The sequence below is a fragment of the Humulus lupulus genome, chromosome 4 (genome assembly GCF_963169125.1).
Source record: "Humulus lupulus chromosome 4, drHumLupu1.1, whole genome shotgun sequence".
In the NCBI taxonomy this organism is placed as follows: Eukaryota; Viridiplantae; Streptophyta; class Magnoliopsida; order Rosales; family Cannabaceae; genus Humulus; species Humulus lupulus.
This window is the reverse complement of record NC_084796.1, coordinates 32481415-32500355: the sequence shown is the minus strand read 5'-3', so window position 1 is coordinate 32500355 and position 18941 is coordinate 32481415. Positions and strand designations below refer to the sequence as shown.

General features: G+C 37.5%; 4 protein-coding genes across 6 annotated transcripts; 2 read left to right on the top strand and 2 right to left on the bottom strand.

Moving 5' to 3' along the window:
- Nucleotides 1-780: 780 nt before the first annotated feature.
- LOC133830302 (anthranilate phosphoribosyltransferase, chloroplastic-like) lies at nucleotides 781-2762 on the bottom strand. Its single transcript, XM_062260256.1, has 7 exons — nucleotides 2535-2762; nucleotides 2363-2446; nucleotides 2012-2200; nucleotides 1424-1514; nucleotides 1255-1314; nucleotides 999-1121; nucleotides 781-915 (listed from the first exon to the last, which is right to left on the bottom strand). Exons 1-7 carry the CDS (start codon nucleotides 2673-2675, stop codon nucleotides 884-886), a joined length of 720 nt encoding a protein of 239 aa, XP_062116240.1. The 5' UTR covers nucleotides 2676-2762; the 3' UTR covers nucleotides 781-883.
- Nucleotides 2763-3271: 509 nt separating this feature from the next.
- LOC133830301 (uncharacterized) lies at nucleotides 3272-5350 on the top strand. The gene is made up of 3 exons (XM_062260255.1): nucleotides 3272-4387; nucleotides 4809-4859; nucleotides 4951-5350. Exons 1-3 carry the CDS (start codon nucleotides 3568-3570, stop codon nucleotides 4989-4991), a joined length of 912 nt encoding a protein of 303 aa, XP_062116239.1. The 5' UTR covers nucleotides 3272-3567; the 3' UTR covers nucleotides 4992-5350.
- LOC133830300 (anthranilate phosphoribosyltransferase, chloroplastic-like) lies at nucleotides 5274-8565 on the bottom strand. Its single transcript, XM_062260254.1, has 10 exons — nucleotides 8021-8565; nucleotides 7775-7918; nucleotides 7367-7528; nucleotides 7195-7278; nucleotides 6844-7032; nucleotides 6256-6346; nucleotides 6087-6146; nucleotides 5835-5953; nucleotides 5614-5748; nucleotides 5274-5524 (listed from the first exon to the last, which is right to left on the bottom strand). Exons 1-10 carry the CDS (start codon nucleotides 8234-8236, stop codon nucleotides 5495-5497), a joined length of 1230 nt encoding a protein of 409 aa, XP_062116238.1. The 5' UTR covers nucleotides 8237-8565; the 3' UTR covers nucleotides 5274-5494.
- Nucleotides 8566-8747: 182 nt separating this feature from the next.
- On the top strand, nucleotides 8748-18408 carry LOC133830299 (uncharacterized). Of its 3 annotated transcripts, XR_009891985.1 has the most exons (9): nucleotides 8748-9215; nucleotides 9664-9742; nucleotides 11557-11634; nucleotides 11737-11824; nucleotides 11917-12657; nucleotides 12768-12908; nucleotides 13000-13496; nucleotides 13593-13669; nucleotides 15700-15993. XR_009891985.1 is itself a non-coding variant. In XM_062260253.1 (3 exons), exon 3 carries the CDS (start codon nucleotides 16430-16432, stop codon nucleotides 18233-18235), a length of 1806 nt encoding a protein of 601 aa, XP_062116237.1. In that variant the 5' UTR covers nucleotides 13173-13496; nucleotides 13624-13669; nucleotides 16412-16429; the 3' UTR covers nucleotides 18236-18408. The 3 variants fall into 3 exon arrangements, 2 of the variants coding, with proteins under 2 accessions (XP_062116237.1, XP_062116236.1); XM_062260253.1 differs by lacking the exons at nucleotides 8748-9215; nucleotides 9664-9742; nucleotides 11557-11634; ... (2 more) ...; nucleotides 12768-12908; nucleotides 15700-15993 and adding an exon at nucleotides 16412-18408 and having other exon boundaries at nucleotides 13173-13496; nucleotides 13624-13669; XM_062260252.1 differs by lacking the exons at nucleotides 8748-9215; nucleotides 9664-9742; nucleotides 11557-11634; ... (2 more) ...; nucleotides 12768-12908; nucleotides 15700-15993 and adding an exon at nucleotides 16412-18408 and having other exon boundaries at nucleotides 13173-13496.
- Nucleotides 18409-18941: the final 533 nt, after the last annotated feature.

Below are 18941 nucleotides of genomic sequence, written 5' to 3'. Positions count from 1 at the left end.
GGCTGACACATTTGCAGGTATGTTTATTCCATCCCAATTCCAATCCCACTGTCCATTTGTCTTTATTTATTTGACATAAAAAAAAATTATTAGCAATTACAGGCTTTTTAATGAGCTTGCTAGCATGGATGACAATCATGTAAATGTCAATGTGATAAAAGTGTGTGTGCACTTAGGAATGTATGAGTGAGACTACAAATCTTTTTAGATTCATATAATATATTAATTTTTCACGATAGAGCTTTGAGTTGATAGATATGGCTTTGTTTTCAAAGCCAAATTTATCGAGTAACATTTTCTACTAGTATTAGAATCTATAATATAAAGAGTGAAATTATTGTAGTTCTTCATGGACTACCCTCAGTCATATCATTTATTCAATTGAACTATTTTGCTACAGTCTATATTATAACAAGGATGTCTGTGAGCTTATGAAGAGTGTATATTTGTTTGTCTTCATTTTTTTTATCTGAAAAAAAGGGTTGTCCCACTAAAACACCAACCTATCAAAAATGTTTCTTACAAGCATTTATTCCAAAGAAAGTAAAATGACCAAAATCCCATATGTAACGTTATTGAATTCTTCATATATTCGCACAGCAGCTGCCTTAATTGACTTCGTTCAATTCCATAACACTTGAACAGATTCCAGGCACCATTTACACAGTGACTACTTGGTTTTTCATTTTCTGCAACAACAGAACAAGACAGGTTAATGAAATTGTTTTTGTTACTTAAAAAAAAAACTACAGTTGTTAAAGTCATAACGATTTCACTCACATAGAACACATCTATCCTCTGATCGAGCGTCTTGATAGCTTTGCCTGATAGTTGAGTCTCGCGAGCCAGAGCGATCCCTTCAGCCAAAGAGTTCACATTGCCACTAACCAAGAGCGCTGCTGCTGCATTTAAGATCTGATCCAATGTTTTTGGCATGAATTGTGTTCTCAAAAAAAACTTAAGACACTAGTGCTTTGTCATAAGAATTTAGGAGATACTTATAAATGCATCTGCAATCGAACTTTTCTCCCCTGACAATACACGCTTTAGTGCCTCGGCATTATACTCTGGGCCTCTACCTCGAAACTCATCCAGGGTACACCGAGGAATCCCAAAGTCCACTGCATAATCAGCGATTTGTTAGCAGATTGAAGTGGCAATATAACATCTGAAATTCCATCTTGGTAGCCTAAATGGCATATTTCCTTGAACAGAAAAGAAAACAAAATTAAAAACTAGCGACAAGTTTCTCACATGGATCAAATGAGAACTTCTCAATCTTTTCTGGTGTAACATCAAGGATTAGCCCAGGTCCTGTGTCAAATAACTTATGAGTAGTTTTGAAGATTATGTACACTGAAACTTGTATATAAAAAAAATTAGCTTATGGAAGTCAAAACTTTCCAACTACTAGACGCATTACCAAGGGGGCTCATCTCATCCAAGCCCTCTGAGTGAACAACTAATGCCCGTTTCATGCCAAATCGCTGCAATGCTTTAGCCATCTTCAAGACCTATTCAATGAACCACAGAAACATGAAACAAGGTATTAAAAGATTATGCTTGTCAAAGAGTTGTTTAATGTGAATTACACACAAAGCATAGTGATATAGAATTTATAAGCCATTCAATCTATTTGCATTAAAGGATAAACATTATAAAATAAAATAAACACCTTGTTTTTATTAGTTAAACCGGTTCCACACAGCTAGATGGGTCCTTACAATTTACACTAAAATTACAGAAGACTAGAGAGTCTCACAAGTCACAATCTGAAATTTTCCAGTTCTACCACAAGTCTCAAATGAAAAAGGCATTCAGATCTTTATTGTTTGTTCCTATGTGGACTTTATCTTTTTTGTTTTACAAACGGTTCCATCATCATTTATGTAAAAGGCTTAGATATGCTAGTCATATTTGCTAGTCACCATGAACATCATATGTAGACCACAATTCAACGAAACAGGTAGAAGTAAAGTTTAAAATTATAAAAATCTGACAAAAAACTTACCAAATCTTCTGCATAGACACCCACAACAGCATACGGTACTCTTGCTGGGTTTAACATAGGACCCAATATATTAAATACAGTTTTTACTTTCAGCTTTTTCCTGACTGAGCGGACAAGCTTCATTGCTGGATGATATGTTGGAGCCATCATAAATCCAATGCCTGCTTTTTTCACACAGCTTGAAACTCCCTGTTATCAGGAGATAAATTGACCACATGATAATTAGTTCAGTTACACTCTTACAAGATGAGAAGCTGCTGCTGACAAAGACATTGACAAATTTGAAATTGGTTTAGCATCTTATTAATCTACCAGCTTATTCATCTAAAACAGAAATTTTACAGCGCCAACCTCAGGTTCCAGGTCGATAACTATCCCCAACTCTTCTAATACATCGGCACTTCCACATGCCGAAGAACTTGAACGATTTCCTTGCTTAAAGGGAAAAAAAATCAAGTTTAGCTCTAACAATTTACAATATGGGAACACATTCATGTCAAGTAATCAATAAAATTGATGCCACCTTTGCAATTTTGGCACCACAAGCTGCTGCAAGTATTGAAGCTCCAGTCGAAATGTTAACTGTGTTTGCTCCATCACCACCTGTTCCAACAATGTCCACTGCATCAAGTAAGCCCTCTACTTCTAAACTATGCTTGATCATCGCCCTCGTAAGCCCCACAATCGGTTTAACCACTAAAATCCATAAGTCATTTCTTTACTTACTTCCTTGAAACATACCTCCAAAAATTCTTCAGTAGAGAACCTACAGCCTATCAAAATTTATTTGTTGATAATAAATAATGTGCTACAGCCTATCTATTTCCAATCAATAAAACAATTAAAAGAATAGGCACCTTTTTTGATAATAAATAATGTGCTGAAGTTTTGATAAGTTAGATATGATTTTTTTTCCCTCAGACTTGTTGAAAGAGATGAGAGAGGTGATTAGTTGAGATTGAGAGAGAAGATGAATAATTCGTGAAGACATTGATGAAAGATGGGTCCATCCAAATGCAAATTCAAACGGTTGTTAACAAATTGGTTCAATTGCCGTGGTTTCACAACATAAGGGGAAAATTGGCAAAAAATAATTCTCAAGGATCAAATTGACAAACTATAATTAGCTTAAGGGTAAAGTGCTAAAAACTCCTAAAAATATCATTGCAGGCAATTTTCCTATCAACTCTGCTTTTTCCAAAAAGCAATTAAAGTTGTGAGTATTTAAAAAAAGTCGCTCTCAGTCTTCTTTAACAACAAAATAATTCTCCAACAACAAAAAAGAGAAAGAAACCCTTAATCAATTCAATTCAACCCAGATTCTTCAACATTACATGTGAATAAAGTCACTCCCAAATCATCACCTTTAAATTAAAAAAAAAAAAAAAAAATTCCTTATTTTTTCTCTCTCAGACTACCTTAAGCAAGGTATCAATATCAGCACTACTATCTCCCAACGCAAACTTTTTCTAGCTCCTACCTCCCATTACTCAACAAACACCAAATTTGTCATCTCTCTCTCTTTCTCTTCCTCTTCTCCCCCTCTCTTCTCATCCATGATCAATTTTCTTATTTTGTTCATACTCTCACCAATATTACTACTTGCTCCACTAATTTCAGGTGATAACGACCAATCAAACAAATGTAGATCATACTGTGGCAACATAACAATTGCTTACCCGTTTTCACTTCAAAATGGATGCGGGCACCCGGGTTACCGAGACCTCTTATTTTGCATGAATGATGTACTTATGTATCACATAAGTTCCGGATCCTATCGGGTCTTGGATATTGACTACGCTTACCAAGCCATCACACTCCATGATCCACACATGTCCACGTGCGACGCCATCGTGCTCGGTGGTCGAGGCAATGGCTTCGCTGTCGAGTCGTGGCGGGCCCCGTACATGACGCCGGCCGCCGACAACGTGTTCATGCTTATCGGTTGCTCCGCCCGATCACCGCTCTTTCAAGGGTTCCCGGGTAAGCATTTGCCATGTAGGAATGTTTCAGGCATGAGTTGTGAGGAGTATTACGGGTGCCCGGCATGGGACATGGTGGGCCATAAGCGTATGGGCTCAATGTTTGGGGCCGGCCCACCTGAGTGCTGCGCATTGTCGTTTGAGGCTATTAAGGCCATTAATCTGAGTAAGTTGGAGTGTGAAGGTTATAGTAGTGCTTATAGTCTGGCCCCCTTGAGAGTTGAGGGGCCCAATGATTGGTTTTATGGGATACGTGTGAAGTACTCTGTTCAAGGCAGTGATGACTTCTGTAGAGCGTGCGAGGCAACTGGTGGCACGTGCGGATACGGTTCGGACGGCATTAGGCAGCTTTGCATGTGTGGCAGCACAAATTCAACCTCAAACTGCGACTCTGGTAAGCTGAGATTATTATCATTTTCTAAGGCCCAGAAAACCCAAAGTGTAACAACATTTGGCCCAATTTTTCTCAGCCTGGCCCATGCTTGTTCTAATATTAAAAATTTGAGGAATTTACTTTTTTTTTACAATATCATACGATACTTATTATTTAGTTTATAGCTCATCGAATTTAAGAAGGGAAATATCAAATACATGTTTGATATAAATATATATATTTAGTATTATATAAAAAAATTGCTATTTTAAAAGAAACAAAATTGAAACCGTATTTTTAAAAATTCATTATCTTATTTTTGAAGAGGAGAATTCCATAGTCAAAATGTTTATTATATTTTTTTAGGTATTTTGAAAAATCAATTTTCTATTGGTTTGGGAACTTATGACTAATGATTGACCTACTACATTATGATTTACAGTTATGACATCTTCAAGCAAAATGTTATACTCTGTGGCTGACACATTTGCAGGTATATCCCAATCCCAACCCCACTGTCCATTTGTCTTTATTTATTTGACATAAAAAAAGTTATTAACAATTGTTTTCTAAATTATTTACAGGCTTTTTAATGAGCTTGCTAGCATGGATGGCAATCATGTAAATGTCAATGTGATAAAAGTGTGTGTGCACTTAGGAATGTATGAGTGAGATTACAAATCTTTTTAGATTCATATAATACCTTAATTTATCACGAGAGAGCTTTGAGTTGATAGATATGGCTTTTGTTTTCAAAGCCAAATTTATTGAGTGACATTTTCTACTAGTATTAGAATCTATAATATAAAGAGTGAAATTATTGTAGTTCTTCATGGACTACTCTCAGTCATATCATTTATTCAATTGAACTATTTTGCTACAGTCTATACTATAACAAGGATGTCTGTGAGCTTATGAAGAGTGTATATTTGTTTGTCTTCATTTTTTATCTGAAAAAAAGGGTTTGTCCCACTAAAACACCAACCTATCAAAAATGTTTCTTACAAGCATTTATTCCAAAGAAAGTAAAATGACCAAAATCCCATATGTAATGTTATTGAATTCTTCATATTATTCGCACAGCAGCTCGTTCAATTCCATAACACTTGAACAGATTCCAGGCACCATTTACACAGTGACTACTTGGTTTTTCATTTTCTGCAACAACAGAACAAGGCAGGTTAATGAAATTATTTTTGTTACTTGAAAAAAACTACAGTTGTTAAAGTCATAACGATTTCACTCACATTGGACACATCTATCCACTGATCGAGCGTCTTGATAGCTTTGCCTGATAGTTGAGTCTCACGAGCCAGAGCGATCCCTTCAGCCAAAGAGTTCACATTGCCACTAACCAAGAGCGCTGCTGCTGCATTTAAGATCTGATCCAATGTTTTTGGCATGAATTGTGTTCTCAAAAAAACTTAAGACACTAGTGCTTTGTCATAAGAATTAAGGAGATACTTACAAATGCATCTGCAATTGAACTTTTCTCCCCTGACAATACACGCTTTAGTGCCTCGGCATTATACTCTGGGCCTCCACCTCGCAAGTCATCCAGGGTACACCGAGGAATCCCAAAGTCCACTGCATGATCGGCGATTTGTTAGCAGATTGAAGTGGCAATATAACATCTGAAATTCCATCTTGGTAGCCTAAATGGCATATTTCCTTGAACGGAAAAGAAAACAAAATTAAAAACTAGTGACAAGTTTCTCACATGGATCAAATGAGAACTTCTCAATCTTTTCTGGTGTAACATCAAGGATTAGCCCAGGTCCTGTTTCAAATAACTTATGAGTAGTTTTGAAGATTATGTACGCTGAAACTTGTATATAAAAAAAATTAGCTTATGGAAGTCAAATCTTTCCAACTACTAGACGCATTACCAAGGGGGCTCATCTCATCCAAGCCCTCTGAGTGAACAACTAATGCCCGTTTCATGCCAAATCGCTGCAATGCTTTAGCCATCTTCAAGACCTATTCAATGAACCACAGAAACATGAAACAAGGTATTAAAAGATTATGCTTGTCAAAGAGTTGTTTAATGTGAATTACACACAAAGCATAGTGATATAGAATTTATAAGCCATTCAATCTATTTGCATTAAAGGATAAACATTATAAAATAAAATAAACACCTTGTTTTTATTAGTTAAACCGGTTCCACACAGCTAGATGGGTCCTTACAATTTACACTAAAATTACAGAAGACTAGAGAGTCTCACAAGTCACAATCTGAAATTTTCCAGTTCTACCACAAGTCTCAAATGAAAAAGGCATTCAGATCTTTATTGTTTGTTCCTATGTGGACTTTATCTTTTTTGTTTTACAAACGGTTCCATCATCATTTATGTAAAAGGCTTAGATATGCTAGTCATATTTGCTAGTCACCATGAACATCATATGTAGACCACAATTCAACGAAACAGGTAGAAGTAAAGTTTAAAATTATAAAAATCTGACAAAAAACTTACCAAATCTTCTGCATAGACACCCACAACAGCATACGGTACTCTTGCTGGGTTTAACATAGGACCCAATATATTAAATACAGTTTTTACTTTCAGCTTTTTCCTGACTGAGCGGACAAGCTTCATTGCTGGATGATATGTTGGAGCCATCATAAATCCAATGCCTGCTTTTTTCACACAGCTTGAAACTCCCTGTTATCAGGAGATAAATTGACCACATGATAATTAGTTCAGTTACACTCTTACAAGATGAGAAGCTGCTGCTGACAAAGACATTGACAAATTTGAAATTGGTTTAGCATCTTATTAATCTACCAGCTTATTCATCTAAAACAGAAATTTTACAGCGCCAACCTCAGGTTCCAGGTCGATAACTATCCCCAACTCTTCTAATACATCGGCACTTCCACATGCCGAAGAACTTGAACGATTTCCTTGCTTAAAGGGAAAAAAAATCAAGTTTAGCTCTAACAATTTACAATATGGGAACACATTCATGTCAAGTAATCAATAAAATTGATGCCACCTTTGCAATTTTGGCACCACAAGCTGCTGCAAGTATTGAAGCTCCAGTCGAAATGTTAACTGTGTTTGCTCCATCACCACCTGTTCCAACAATGTCCACTGCATCAAGTAAGCCCCCTACTTCTAAACTATGCTTGATCATCGCCCTCGCAAGCCCCACAATCTGTTTAACCACTAAAATCCATAAGTCATTTCTTTACTTACTTCCTTGAAACATAGCCCCAAAATTCTTTAGTAGAGAACCTACAGCCTATCAAAATTTCTTTGAAAATAAACAATTGCATTGATAACAGTTCTTTCTATCCAAACAACACAGTAATAAGACTTTCAACAGTCTAAAATCCTGGCTGGACAAACTAAGTTATCTAGTATAAATAAATTCACATTAATATGAATAAAGGAACCTTACTTCCTCGAAAGTCTCTCCTTTGGCTCTCAGTAACACCAGAAAAGCACTAATCAAAGCCTCATCGGCACCATTCAGCAAAAAATCCAGTGACGCTTCAGCCTCTGATTCTGATAAATCCACACGATTTATCAATGATTCAATCAACTGTCGAAATCCATCAAACCCATTTCAGAAATTTCCCAAAAACCATCATCCAAATTGAATAAAAACCCAATTTTTTTATCTAAAAAAAAAATCATCTCGTACCTCGTTGAAGGATGATTTGGGTGGGCTTGGATTCTCAAGAACAGTGGGCAGAGCACTAACCACCGAGCTAGCTCCATCTATCAATCTTCTTCGGCTTCCATGGAAAAGCAACGGCGTGGCGAACAAACGGCTCCGGGACTGGTTTTGGTGCTCAAGCTTATTGCAGCCAACCGATGAAGATAGACCAACCAGAGACTGGTGTGTGCATAATGCCATGATTTTGAATTGTTCCACCCCAAAATACAGCTAGAACAGTGCAAGGATTTGATTTAAAGAACAAAATTAGGACCCAAAATAGTGAAGTCTAGGTCTTTGGGTGGGAAAGGAAAGAATATGATAATCACTTTTTTTCCATTATTGTCACTCTCAATCTTTTTTTTTTTTTAATTTTACCAAAATCAACATTTGGGACATTGTTGGGTGGATTCCGGATCGCATTTTCGTATCTTCATGGTATGAGTTTGAACGGTCCACTCAGACAAGATCCTAAGAATACGCAGTGCACTTTTCTTATTGTTTAAGCCTTAAAAGTGGAAATTATTATGAAATGGAATGGTTATTCAGGTGCCTTAATGACCCAATAATGAGAATATATTATGTATATAGTTATAGTACAGTACAGTTCTCTTTTTAGGGTAAGGTATTTTGATTTAGTGTAGGACTTTGTCCTTGAGAGTTGAGAGTTGAGAGTTGAGAGTCTTTTGCTTCTCTATTTTATGAGTTATATATATATGGACCACGATTCAGTCTCGCTCGGAACGGCAATGGAAGCAATTCTATTTGAGAATCTCAACCGTCCAATACAATTAAAATGATCCAATGGTTCTGATGCTTCCATATTCTTTTAATCTTTACCCTTTATGTAATCTATGGTTGGGGAGTGGCCTGTGCAAAAGACTGTACAACTGTCACTAATTTGACAGTTATAGACTAGGGAGTAGGGGTATGGCTTCAATTCTACATTGGTATTGCTGGAGAGAGAAAGTCGGTTCCCATTTCCATTATCTCTCTTAAAATTATATTATTTTCATGACCCTCTTCTCAGGAAGAAAACCCTGCATTTTTTTTATTGTTTTGATTTCATCCTTTAATACTCCATCAGTTGATCGTTCTTGCTGTTGTAGGGGCATTCAATATCCGGTGTAGAAACCTAAGAAGAACGAAGCATTAGAGCCTACTCAGGCACGAAATCCGGGTATAAAGTTTTGTATGATCTTGTTCATTGTTCTTTACTGTGATTCACTCGCAAAGGCTTTTCGTTGAAAAGTTTTTTTGTATTTTGTGGAGTATTTTCAAAAGTCGTTCTTTATGTGAGTAGAAAATGGGTTTCTGGAAAATAATTTGATTTCTTGTATATGAGACTGAGGACACTCGTACAGATACTTTGAATTTTTGGAACAAAAAGGCAGTCTAGTTTAGTTTACTAAAAGCATAGCTAATAGTAGTATACTTGATACGAAAGTGGAAGTTCATTTTTTTATTTTGAATACTTTATGCAACTATATGGATGAAAACAAAAAATTAGTTCACATAAAACACAGTTATCAAATTTTGTATTTCCTTTCATAATTTTGGAATCAAAACCATACTTGTTTCTCTCCTGTCACAACTGGTTTCTTGCGTCTGGGTTGATTGTGTAACAGGCACGGTGCGATTAGGGGTTCCGCCATTGAACATACAACAGAGAAAGTGGAACTGAAATTAGCATTTGATGTTCTTGAGGTACGAAACTTGAGTTTGTAATTTGAGGAAATTAGTCTAACTTCAGCCATAATGTTGTTGCATGTGTTGTATCACCAAAACCATATTGGGATCTACATGCCAAACAGTAATCATTTTGTATTCATTCTGAAGATGTATACTATCTTTTTATGAGTAGATTTTGTATAAAGTGAAAATTGCAGTGACAATTACTTTGCAAAAATGTCCTTTTAATAAATCTTGTAATTAATGGTTAGCTCTGCAACATTAAATCAATATGCCTAATAATAATGTGTGATTAAACTTTTTGCATGTTTAGAGTTGTTGTACTGTATATTTAGTTCATGAGTTGAACTCCTAATTTTGGTATCATTATAATTTTGGTGTATAGGCGTGATATTAAATAGTATATCTTGAGTTTTAAACATGCACATAACCTATTTGATTGAATGCTCTAAAAAAAGGTACAACTACTACTTATTGTTATATTTTATAGACTTATTTTGATTGTGAGATACCCAAGTCTGGATTTTGAGATTTAGTTGGATTTGATATGTATTTAGAAACTAGTTTTTTTATTATTTCTATTTAATTATTGTTATTTTGTTGCGTGTTCGACAGTTACTTGTTTGCAATAGTAAGAAAATTCCTTGATACATTGTCAAGTAGAGTGACTAATAGGGCCTAAGTGAAATAAATACTTGAAAGTGAACCTTTAACTAGTTGCTGACCTAAATATCTTTTGCTCTTACTTATGAAAAATTAGATAATCTAAACTTAGGGGCATCATAGACATCACATTGAAATTGTAAACTTTTCCCCTATGACACATTAGTAACTTTTTCAATTGTTAATATTTTTTCCTTGCAAAAGTCAAAATTTTTATCAGAATACTTATTTGGATTGGCTAACCATCAGGTTGGTTTTGTTACTTTGAGGAATCAATTGATGCAAATGAGCATTGTTCTTGGTATCATTATTTTTCATGAGTCCGAACTTCAAAAGGGAGTTGCAAAACTAAGTCATTGCTTTCTTCTTGTTAGTTATAATATAACTTGTTAATTATAGCTTGGCTTATCATGCCTTGAGATATGTATATTTTTGTTGACAAGGACCTATGATTCTCAAATAAGCTATGCAAGTTGTGGAAATTATTCTTTAATACCTATCTACAGCACTGATTTGGTTTTCCTTTTATGTTTAGTATCCTATTCTTTACATTGCATTCATTATTCATAGGTTCATTTCTCTTTTCTGTGAAGGACCATTATCTTTAGAAAAAATAATAATCTCCTTACTCTTTGTTTCCCTTTTTCAAGACTAAAAATAACAAATAATCTCCAAATTATGTCTGAAAACAGAGAAAGCCTATTTAATTATCCTAATGCTTCATAAATGCTCTCATTGCAACTTGTTTTGGCTGCCCAATAACAACTTCATGCTGATGCAATGATTAAAAACTATAAAAGATATCCACTAAAATGTTAGCAAATATTCATTACTATTGTACTATCCTCTCTTTGTTGTTAAATTGTAATTTATACTTGTTAGATGTATCTTTTGTAAGTAGCAATTTATTATGGACAAATTATTAAAAAAAAACTAATATATATTTTTTTAAAAATGCTGGCAGCTCCAATAAAACAGTGAGGATTAATTTATTATATGAAGTAGAGGTTGTATAAGTTTACAAGTAGAATTGTCCTTAATTTTGGAGTTCATTCTTGACTTTTTAAAGGCTAAATTAATTAGTTGTTGCCTGAATCCCTGTGCTAGTCATAACTGATTGATTATTTTCAAATGATGATTAAACGGAAGTGTGGTGCTGTGGCTAGTAATGATAAGGTAGCTAAGAAGGGTGTGGTTAAGAACGAAAGGGTCACTACTAAAAAGGAGAATGTGACTAATTTAATGTGGGTATTTGTTACCAGTGTCTTTTTCAATTAGTCTGTTGAGTATTGATTAACTGGCCACATTATTTTGTATTTAATGTTTACTATGTTCTATTATCTTAGGAGTGTTACAATTGAGACAATGGCAGCAGAAACATCCCAAAAAATGGAGGCCACTATAAGAGAGCAGAATCGAATTCAGCTCGATGGGGTATGATACTGTACTTGGAATATAATCACACTTTGTATTTTTCATGTGTTATTTATTAGGAATGATTAATGGTATTATTTGGTTTCGTGTAGATGCAGAAGGAGTTGGCTGGAAAGTGGAGGGTTGCTTTCAATACAGCCTCCCCAAGCAAGTCTCGGGAAAAAAAAGCAATTAATACAGCTTTTTCTAACAAGTCTGGAGAAGACGAGGTTTGTATAGAGGTTGATTCACATGACATAGTCACAAGATATTCCTTTGAATGGGTAGTTAGGATAGTGAGTTGCTTATCTAATGAACAAAAAGAAATGGTAGTAGCGGCAGGATTTGGTTCTTATTTAAATGTAGATTTTCCACATGTGTACAGTCCACTAGTTCAGTGGCTTGTTCAGGGGGTTTATGTGGGTAGTAACTGTCTCAACCTGTATGGCCAGAAGATTTTATTATCGAGTAGGATTTTACAACGTGTAATGGACATTACGAATGGAAACTTGCCCATTAAAGTTGATGAAATGGTTCGTGATAAGGATCTGAAGGCTAGGATTTCGGGTGGCAAACCTCGAATCTCTCTTGCATATTTGGAGAGAAGTCTTAATAATTACAAGCCGGCTGATGATTTTTTCCTAGGGAATTTCATTCTTATGATTGTTGGCAGCATCTTGGTCCCTGGTGCTAGACTGGATATTCGAACCAGTTACATAAATGCAGTAAGTGATGCCACCAAGATTCGGTCTTACAACTGGGCCGACCACTCGTACAGCACGCTAATGAAATCCATTGGCAAGTATCAGTCTAATTCTACATATCACATAAACGAATGCACTGTTTTTCTTCAGGTAATCATTCTCTTTAATATCTAACTTATCCATTTTATCATATTTTATTTAACTTTACTTTGCATACATTGTTTTACTTATTAGTGACCCATATTTATTTTTCTTTATAGCTTCTATACTTTAACCATATTGATGTCCCCAAATTTTCTGTTGACCGGAGTGTTCCTCCAATTAAATTTTGGAATGATTCTTCTTGCAAAAGGGTGAAGAATCATATTTTTCACAATGGTGGTTATAGTGGGTGCAAAACTGTAAGAACCTTCTTATATTTCCTTTTTTTAAAATTTTATTTTATTAAGTTTCTTGTATTTTATGTTGGCTAATGTTGTATGTTGATACCAGATCAAACTCGTGGATGTCCTAAATGACAATGATACTAGTCTGTCTACCTCATATAATGATGTTCTTAATTTATTGATGGAGAAGGTTACCAAGCTGTGTTGTCAAATGGATTCCTTGGTTGCCTTAGTTGAGGGCTTACCATAGATCATTAAGGGAATGGTTTGAAGGGAGATGAAGAATTTCATTGCAAACAATGTGGTTGTGGATGGTTCTCCCAAACAGGACGAACATACTGCTAAAGATAATGCAGAAAAAGACACTGAGGGAGTTGGATTTCCTCCCATTATGGACCTGACCAATGTGATCGATGAGTTCCAGAATGCTATCAATGACCATTTCAAACGCCCTGATGAACCGAAGAAGTGGGGGAAGGAAGGTTATGAGAAGTTTTAGTCAAGTGAAGGTCTTGTAGCAGGGCCTTTCAAGTTATCTTCACCGATCTCCTTGCAGATGTTCAAGTTGGCAGAGTTCATCTATAACCCAGAACTGCAAGATTCGTAAGTTTCGATAATTCCTAAAATTATTATTGTAAAGTGATTATTATACAAAAATAATTAAGCTGATTTTCATTTTCATTGGATGCAATTATGTAGTTTGTGATTATGACGAGCTTAAATTGGATAGGGAATGCATGAGGTCAATTCAGCCTCATAACAGGGTGCGCAAAGAGGTATAATGTAATGCCCCGAATTCTCCGATGTATTTAACGGCGTGAACAGTAGGCCGGAAGGGCCGTACTTGCTTAATTATGTTATTAATTGATTAAATGCATGTATATGTTGATTATATTATGATATGATGTGAAATGCATGCATATGTGTCCATATTTCTTTATACAGGGGTGTGATGGTAATTTGACCCGTTGAGGGTAAATTGATTATTTGTTCACATGTTGGTGATATAATTTGAGACCACATTATGATGTGGGTTTGCTCGAGCTATTTGACATGAGACGATCGTAGATTATTGATTAGCGGTTTAGTCACAACAGGTTTAAGTGTCGGGACTTGGGTTGAGTCTCGGGGTGGTTTTGATGATTAGAGCGTTACCGGGAGATAAAGGGTAACGTGATGTGAATTATTGGTGTTTATGATTTTCGAGAATAACGGGAATTGGAGAGCGTTAATTATGATTAACGAGTTAGGAGGAGAGTACCAAAAATGCCCTTAGGAGCCTTTAGAAAGTATTAATTGACCTAGGGGTAAATGGACATTTCACCCCTAGGATAGATATAACACTCTTGGCTGAAGAAAATAGTGAAGGAAAAACAGAGTATGTTTTAGAGTTCTCCCGTACCTCCTTTTTCTCACTGTTCTTTGTGGTCTTTGAGCCAACTTTGAGGATTCTAGCTTGGGAAGCGAGCCTTGGAAGTTTGGGAGTGTGTTCCACTATTGAAGGCCATCATAAGCCAAGCTTTGGGTAAGTTTCTAACCATAGTTTCTCTGGTTTGCTCTGTTTTGGTTTTGTTTTGCAGCTGAAATGTTTAGGGTGAATTCATGGTTTTTGTTGGGAGTTTTGGCTAGGGTTCCCATGCTTGTGATGTTTGGGGTGTGTTGGGATGGTTTTTGGGTTCATTTGGCATCAAGAATAGGCTTTGGAAGCTTGGAGATTGAGTTAGAAACGAAGGAGATGAAGAAGGTCGGTTCAGGGATGTTTTGGGCTGGAGGTAGCACTACAACGCCCACCCTAGGGCGCTATAGCGCTCCTCAGGAGGGTTTTTGGCCTTTGGGAGGTTCTGTGTAGAGCGTTGTGGCGCTAGGGGTTGAGCGCTGTAGCGCTACCCTGTTCCTTCCAAACCCCGTTTTGAGTGTTTTTAAGGGTTTTTGACTTGGGGTTTCAATCCTTAAGGCCCGGGATCGATTCTACTCACCGTGTGGGCATGTTTCGAGGTCCCGAGGATGGTGCTTAGGTTAAGACCCTAATGTTGTGGATTCTCATTAATGGAGGTTATTGTTGGTTGTGATTAGGTAACCGCTAAGGAACTAAAAGATCGATCGTTCTCAGGGGTCGTCTTTATCATACTTCTCGCTCGAACTTGAGGTAAGAAAACAGTGTATGGATACAGTTGCACCCTGTACAGGTATACGACATGCATGGTTTGATATTTGTGAGGCATGTTGATTGTATAAATATGGACATGGATTGAATACATAATCAACAAAAGTGTTAGTATCAGCTGTGAGGCTGTGACTTATTTGTCAGGCTCGGCAGTGTTACTGGACACAGGTCAGGAAGCGCTGACTTACTTGTCAGAACGGCCTTAGCGTGAATCACGCAAGCCAACAGAGATTAGATCTAATCGACCATTAGCATTGAATGACTCAAGGAGCATTAATGCCTGACCGACCCTGAGGGTCGATGAACAAACAGAGCCTGGAGGCTAATGGCTTACCCATCAGCCACTCTCCTGCTAGAATAGAGAGCCTGAAGGCTAGTGGCTTACCTATCAGCCACTCTCCCGCTACAAAACAGAGCTTGAAGGCTAGTGGCTTACCCATCAGCCACTCTCCTGCTAGAATAGAGAGCTTGGAGGCTAGTGGCTTACTTAACAGCCACTCTCCCGCTAAAATCATGTGATGTTCATTTTCTTGTTGAAAGCTTTATGTTTAGTATGATTATAATGATAATCATTTGATAATGTTATTGAAAAGTGTTATGTTTTCTTGCTGGGCCTTGGCTCATGGGTGCTATGTGGTGCAGGTAAAGGGAAAGAAAAGCTCACCTAGCCTTGAGTGGAGAGCTGATGTGGTGGTGTGTACATATGCGGCCGCTTGACCGCCACGGTCATGGTGTTCTCAAAGGAACTAGGGGGTTTACCCTATTTTTGCCGCTTAGGTCGGCGGGATTGTAAATTTGTAACTGTAATGACCATTTTGTACTGAGAACCACTTGTAAATGTTTTGTTTAGCTCTGCAGAGCAGTTTGTAATAAAATCTCCATTTCCGTTTTATTGGTTTTGTACCTTAACCTGTTAATCACACTTAGAGCACGTTTTTGACCAAAGGACTCAGGCAATGAGTCAAATTTTCGGTCCACCGTTCACCGTAACTGTTCTGGGGTAGCCAGGGCGTTACAACTTGGTATCAGAGCAATGCCAAGGTTAAGGTTCCTGTAGACTGGCTGGGCATGTACACACATCACTGAAGTCAAGCTCGACTCTTGGTTTGGTAACTCTTTATGTAGTTATGTGCATAACTGCCTAAATGTGGTGCAAATGCTTTACCTGTATGTGTGAGATATCATGAACTGTTATATGATACATGCTGAGTGCTGAGTGCCATAAACATGTATCTGTTTGTGCATATTGAATGACTGTGGAATATGATAATTGTCTGCTTGTTCTTGGACCGTGAGGCGGCAAGAGGTTTAGTTATTACTACCTGATTGGTCGTATTGGTTATTATTGTTTCAGTAAGGTATCAGTGACAGAATGAACCCAGAGCAGACAGACACTACAGCTGGCCAGAGTGGTCAGGGTCAGAATAATGACAACAGCCAGGGTCAAGAGAATGACCATTCTCAGATTCCACAGTCAGCACCTGCAAACTGGCAGCATTTGTTTAGTGATTTGCAGGCTATAGTGTTGAAACAAGGGGAGGAGCTTCGTCTCCTGAGGCAGCAACAAGTGCCTGCAGTGGTTAATGTACCAGAGGCACCTTCTGTGTCAGTGCCAGTTATTGGGCAGCAGCATGGGGTTGAAAACAGATTGGAACCTCTTTATGAGCGGTTCAGGAAACAACAACCTTCTGTTTTTGAAGGCAGCGCTGATCCTATTAAAGCTGAACAATGGATGAGCATGCTTAACACTATCCTTGACTTTATGAAGGTAGTGGGTAGTGAGAGGGTGGCCTGTGCTGCCTATATGTTTCGGGAAGATGCCCGGATATGGTGGGAAGTGGTTGGTCAGACCAAAGATGTTAATCTCCTGAGCTGGGAGGAATTCCAGACCTTGTTTAATGAGAAGTACTATAACGATGCTATAAGAGCGGCGAAGGCCGATGAGTTTATGAGGCTACTTCAGGGAAGCTTATCAGTTACTGAGTATGCCTTAAGGTTTGACCGTTTGGCAAAGTTTGCCAAAGAGCTGGTGCCCACTGATGGGACTAGGAGAGAGAGATTCCTCCAGGGGCTACAGCCCAGGTTAGCTCGTGACGTTCGCATCACCACTGTGGCAGGAGTCACTACTTATGCACAGGTGGTGGAGAAGGCACTCACAGCTGAGAGTGCAGAGATTAAGATCTGGCGTGACAATGCAGCCAGAAGGGATTTCAGGAGGCCAGGTTCTCCATTTGTTGGTTCTGGTAGGGGTGTTGGCCCCAGTGATCAGAAGAGGAAGGTTCCTGACACCTTCCCAGTTCCAGGTTCTGACAGGAGACCTCGTGGTATTACAATGGGTCGTCCTGGGAGCAGTGAAGCCTGGAAGACTCGTCCTGAATGCCCTAAGTGCAAGAAGCGCCATTTGGGGGAGTGTAGAGCAAAGGCCTGCTTTTTGTGTGGAGTAGTGGGTCACCTTAAGAAAGATTGCCCTCAGATAGGGAAAAAAGAGCCCAGAAAGGTGGACAGCTCGACTCCAGCTCGAGTGTTCACGTTGACTCAAGCAGAAGCTGAGGCTTCTCCCTCAGTTGTTACAGGTCAGCTTCTTAGTGCAGGAACCCCTTATCATGTGTTAATTGATTCTGGTGCTACACATTCCTTTGTTGCTAGTAGCATTATTGATAGGTTGTGTAGACCTTGTGATTTCTATGCTGTGGGGTTTGGTACTTTGTTACCCACTGGGGAGATAGTGGTATCCAGAAGATGGGTCAGATCTTTGCCAGTGACAGTAGAGGGCAGAGAGTTGTCAGTGGATTTGATAGAGTTAGTTATGACTGACTTTGATATGATACTGGGTATGGATTGGTTGGCAAAGTATGGGGCAACTATTGACTGCAGAAGGAAGATGGTCACCTTTGAGCCTGAAGGTGAGGATCCTTTTGTATTCGTTGGTACTGTGCATGGACCCCGTGTTCCTATGATTTCTGTGTTGAGGGCCAGGGATCTTTTGCAGAGAGGATGCATTGGATTCTTAGCTAGTGTGGTTGATACCACTCAGGTCGTGCCAGTGAGACCAGAGGATACTAGACTTGTATGTGAGTTTCTGGATGTGTTTCCAGAGGATTTGCCGGGGTTGCCACCACACAGAGAGATTGAGTTCGTTATAGAACTGGTGTGGATGATAAAGACATGGTGTGGATGATATTAGGTTATGGTATGCAGCCATACAATTTGTGTTTTTGTATGTGGTCTCTAGTTAGATTATAATTGAAATTCATATCACATATTGGTTACAACCAAGAGCTTATGGTTTGGATTAATTTATTTTTTTTACAGAACCTAACTATTAGAGATCATTATAACATATTGGTTATGAGTGTTTCCATAAGGAATATCTTTATTACGTCCATTTATTGTGTTCTTGCCATTTGTATTTATATGTAAAAAATTTCCAATGAATCATGTCACTTTTTAGACTAGATAAACATTATAGGAATCTATATAGCATATGTATAACATAAATTGAAGCCAAACATAATGACTAAATTTATGATTAAATATATGAAAGTGGGAGGATTAAATAGATAGTAGTTGACAATAACTTAGTCAAAGAGCCTACCACACTGAACTCTAAATGAACATCAAAATAAGAAAATGATAAATATCTTAAGCCGTTTGCAAGTCAACACCAACTCTCCATATTTCCTCTCATCTTCCTCAATATGAGCAAGCAATTTGCGCAATGCATCTGTAGACCTGTTAAATAGTTTTGATTCACACCAGCTAAAGTGACCACATCCACTATGGTCACTAGCCGACTAAATCAAAAAACAATAGCATATAAAATATGTCATTATTAAAATGGAAGTATATTATTGAAGAAGTGGGTATTTGGATCTCATAGCAAG

Excerpts from the sequence above, each read along its gene's own strand:
- LOC133830302 (XM_062260256.1), bottom strand. The coding sequence starts at position 2,675 with ATGATCAAGCATAGTTTAGAAGTAGAGGGCTTACTTGATGCAGTGGAC. Across the intron at positions 1,515-2,011 it reads GTGTCTATGCAGAAGATTTG|GTCTTGAAGATGGCTAAAGC; the intron begins GTAAGTTTTTTG and ends TTCATTGAATAG. Across the intron at positions 1,122-1,254 it reads GAAGTTCTCATTTGATCCAT|TGGACTTTGGGATTCCTCGG; the intron begins GTGAGAAACTTG and ends CTGATTATGCAG.
- LOC133830301 (XM_062260255.1), top strand. The coding sequence starts at position 3,568 with ATGATCAATTTTCTTATTTTGTTCATACTCTCACCAATATTACTACTT. Across the intron at positions 4,388-4,808 it reads AACCTCAAACTGCGACTCTG|TTATGACATCTTCAAGCAAA; the intron begins GTAAGCTGAGAT and ends TATGATTTACAG. Across the intron at positions 4,860-4,950 it reads TGTGGCTGACACATTTGCAG|GCTTTTTAATGAGCTTGCTA; the intron begins GTATATCCCAAT and ends AATTATTTACAG.
- LOC133830300 (XM_062260254.1), bottom strand. The coding sequence starts at position 8,236 with ATGGCATTATGCACACACCAGTCTCTGGTTGGTCTATCTTCATCGGTT. Across the intron at positions 7,033-7,194 it reads TTATCGACCTGGAACCTGAG|GGAGTTTCAAGCTGTGTGAA; the intron begins GTTGGCGCTGTA and ends TCCTGATAACAG. Across the intron at positions 6,347-6,843 it reads GTGTCTATGCAGAAGATTTG|GTCTTGAAGATGGCTAAAGC; the intron begins GTAAGTTTTTTG and ends TTCATTGAATAG.
- LOC133830299 (XM_062260253.1), top strand. The coding sequence starts at position 16,430 with ATGAACCCAGAGCAGACAGACACTACAGCTGGCCAGAGTGGTCAGGGT.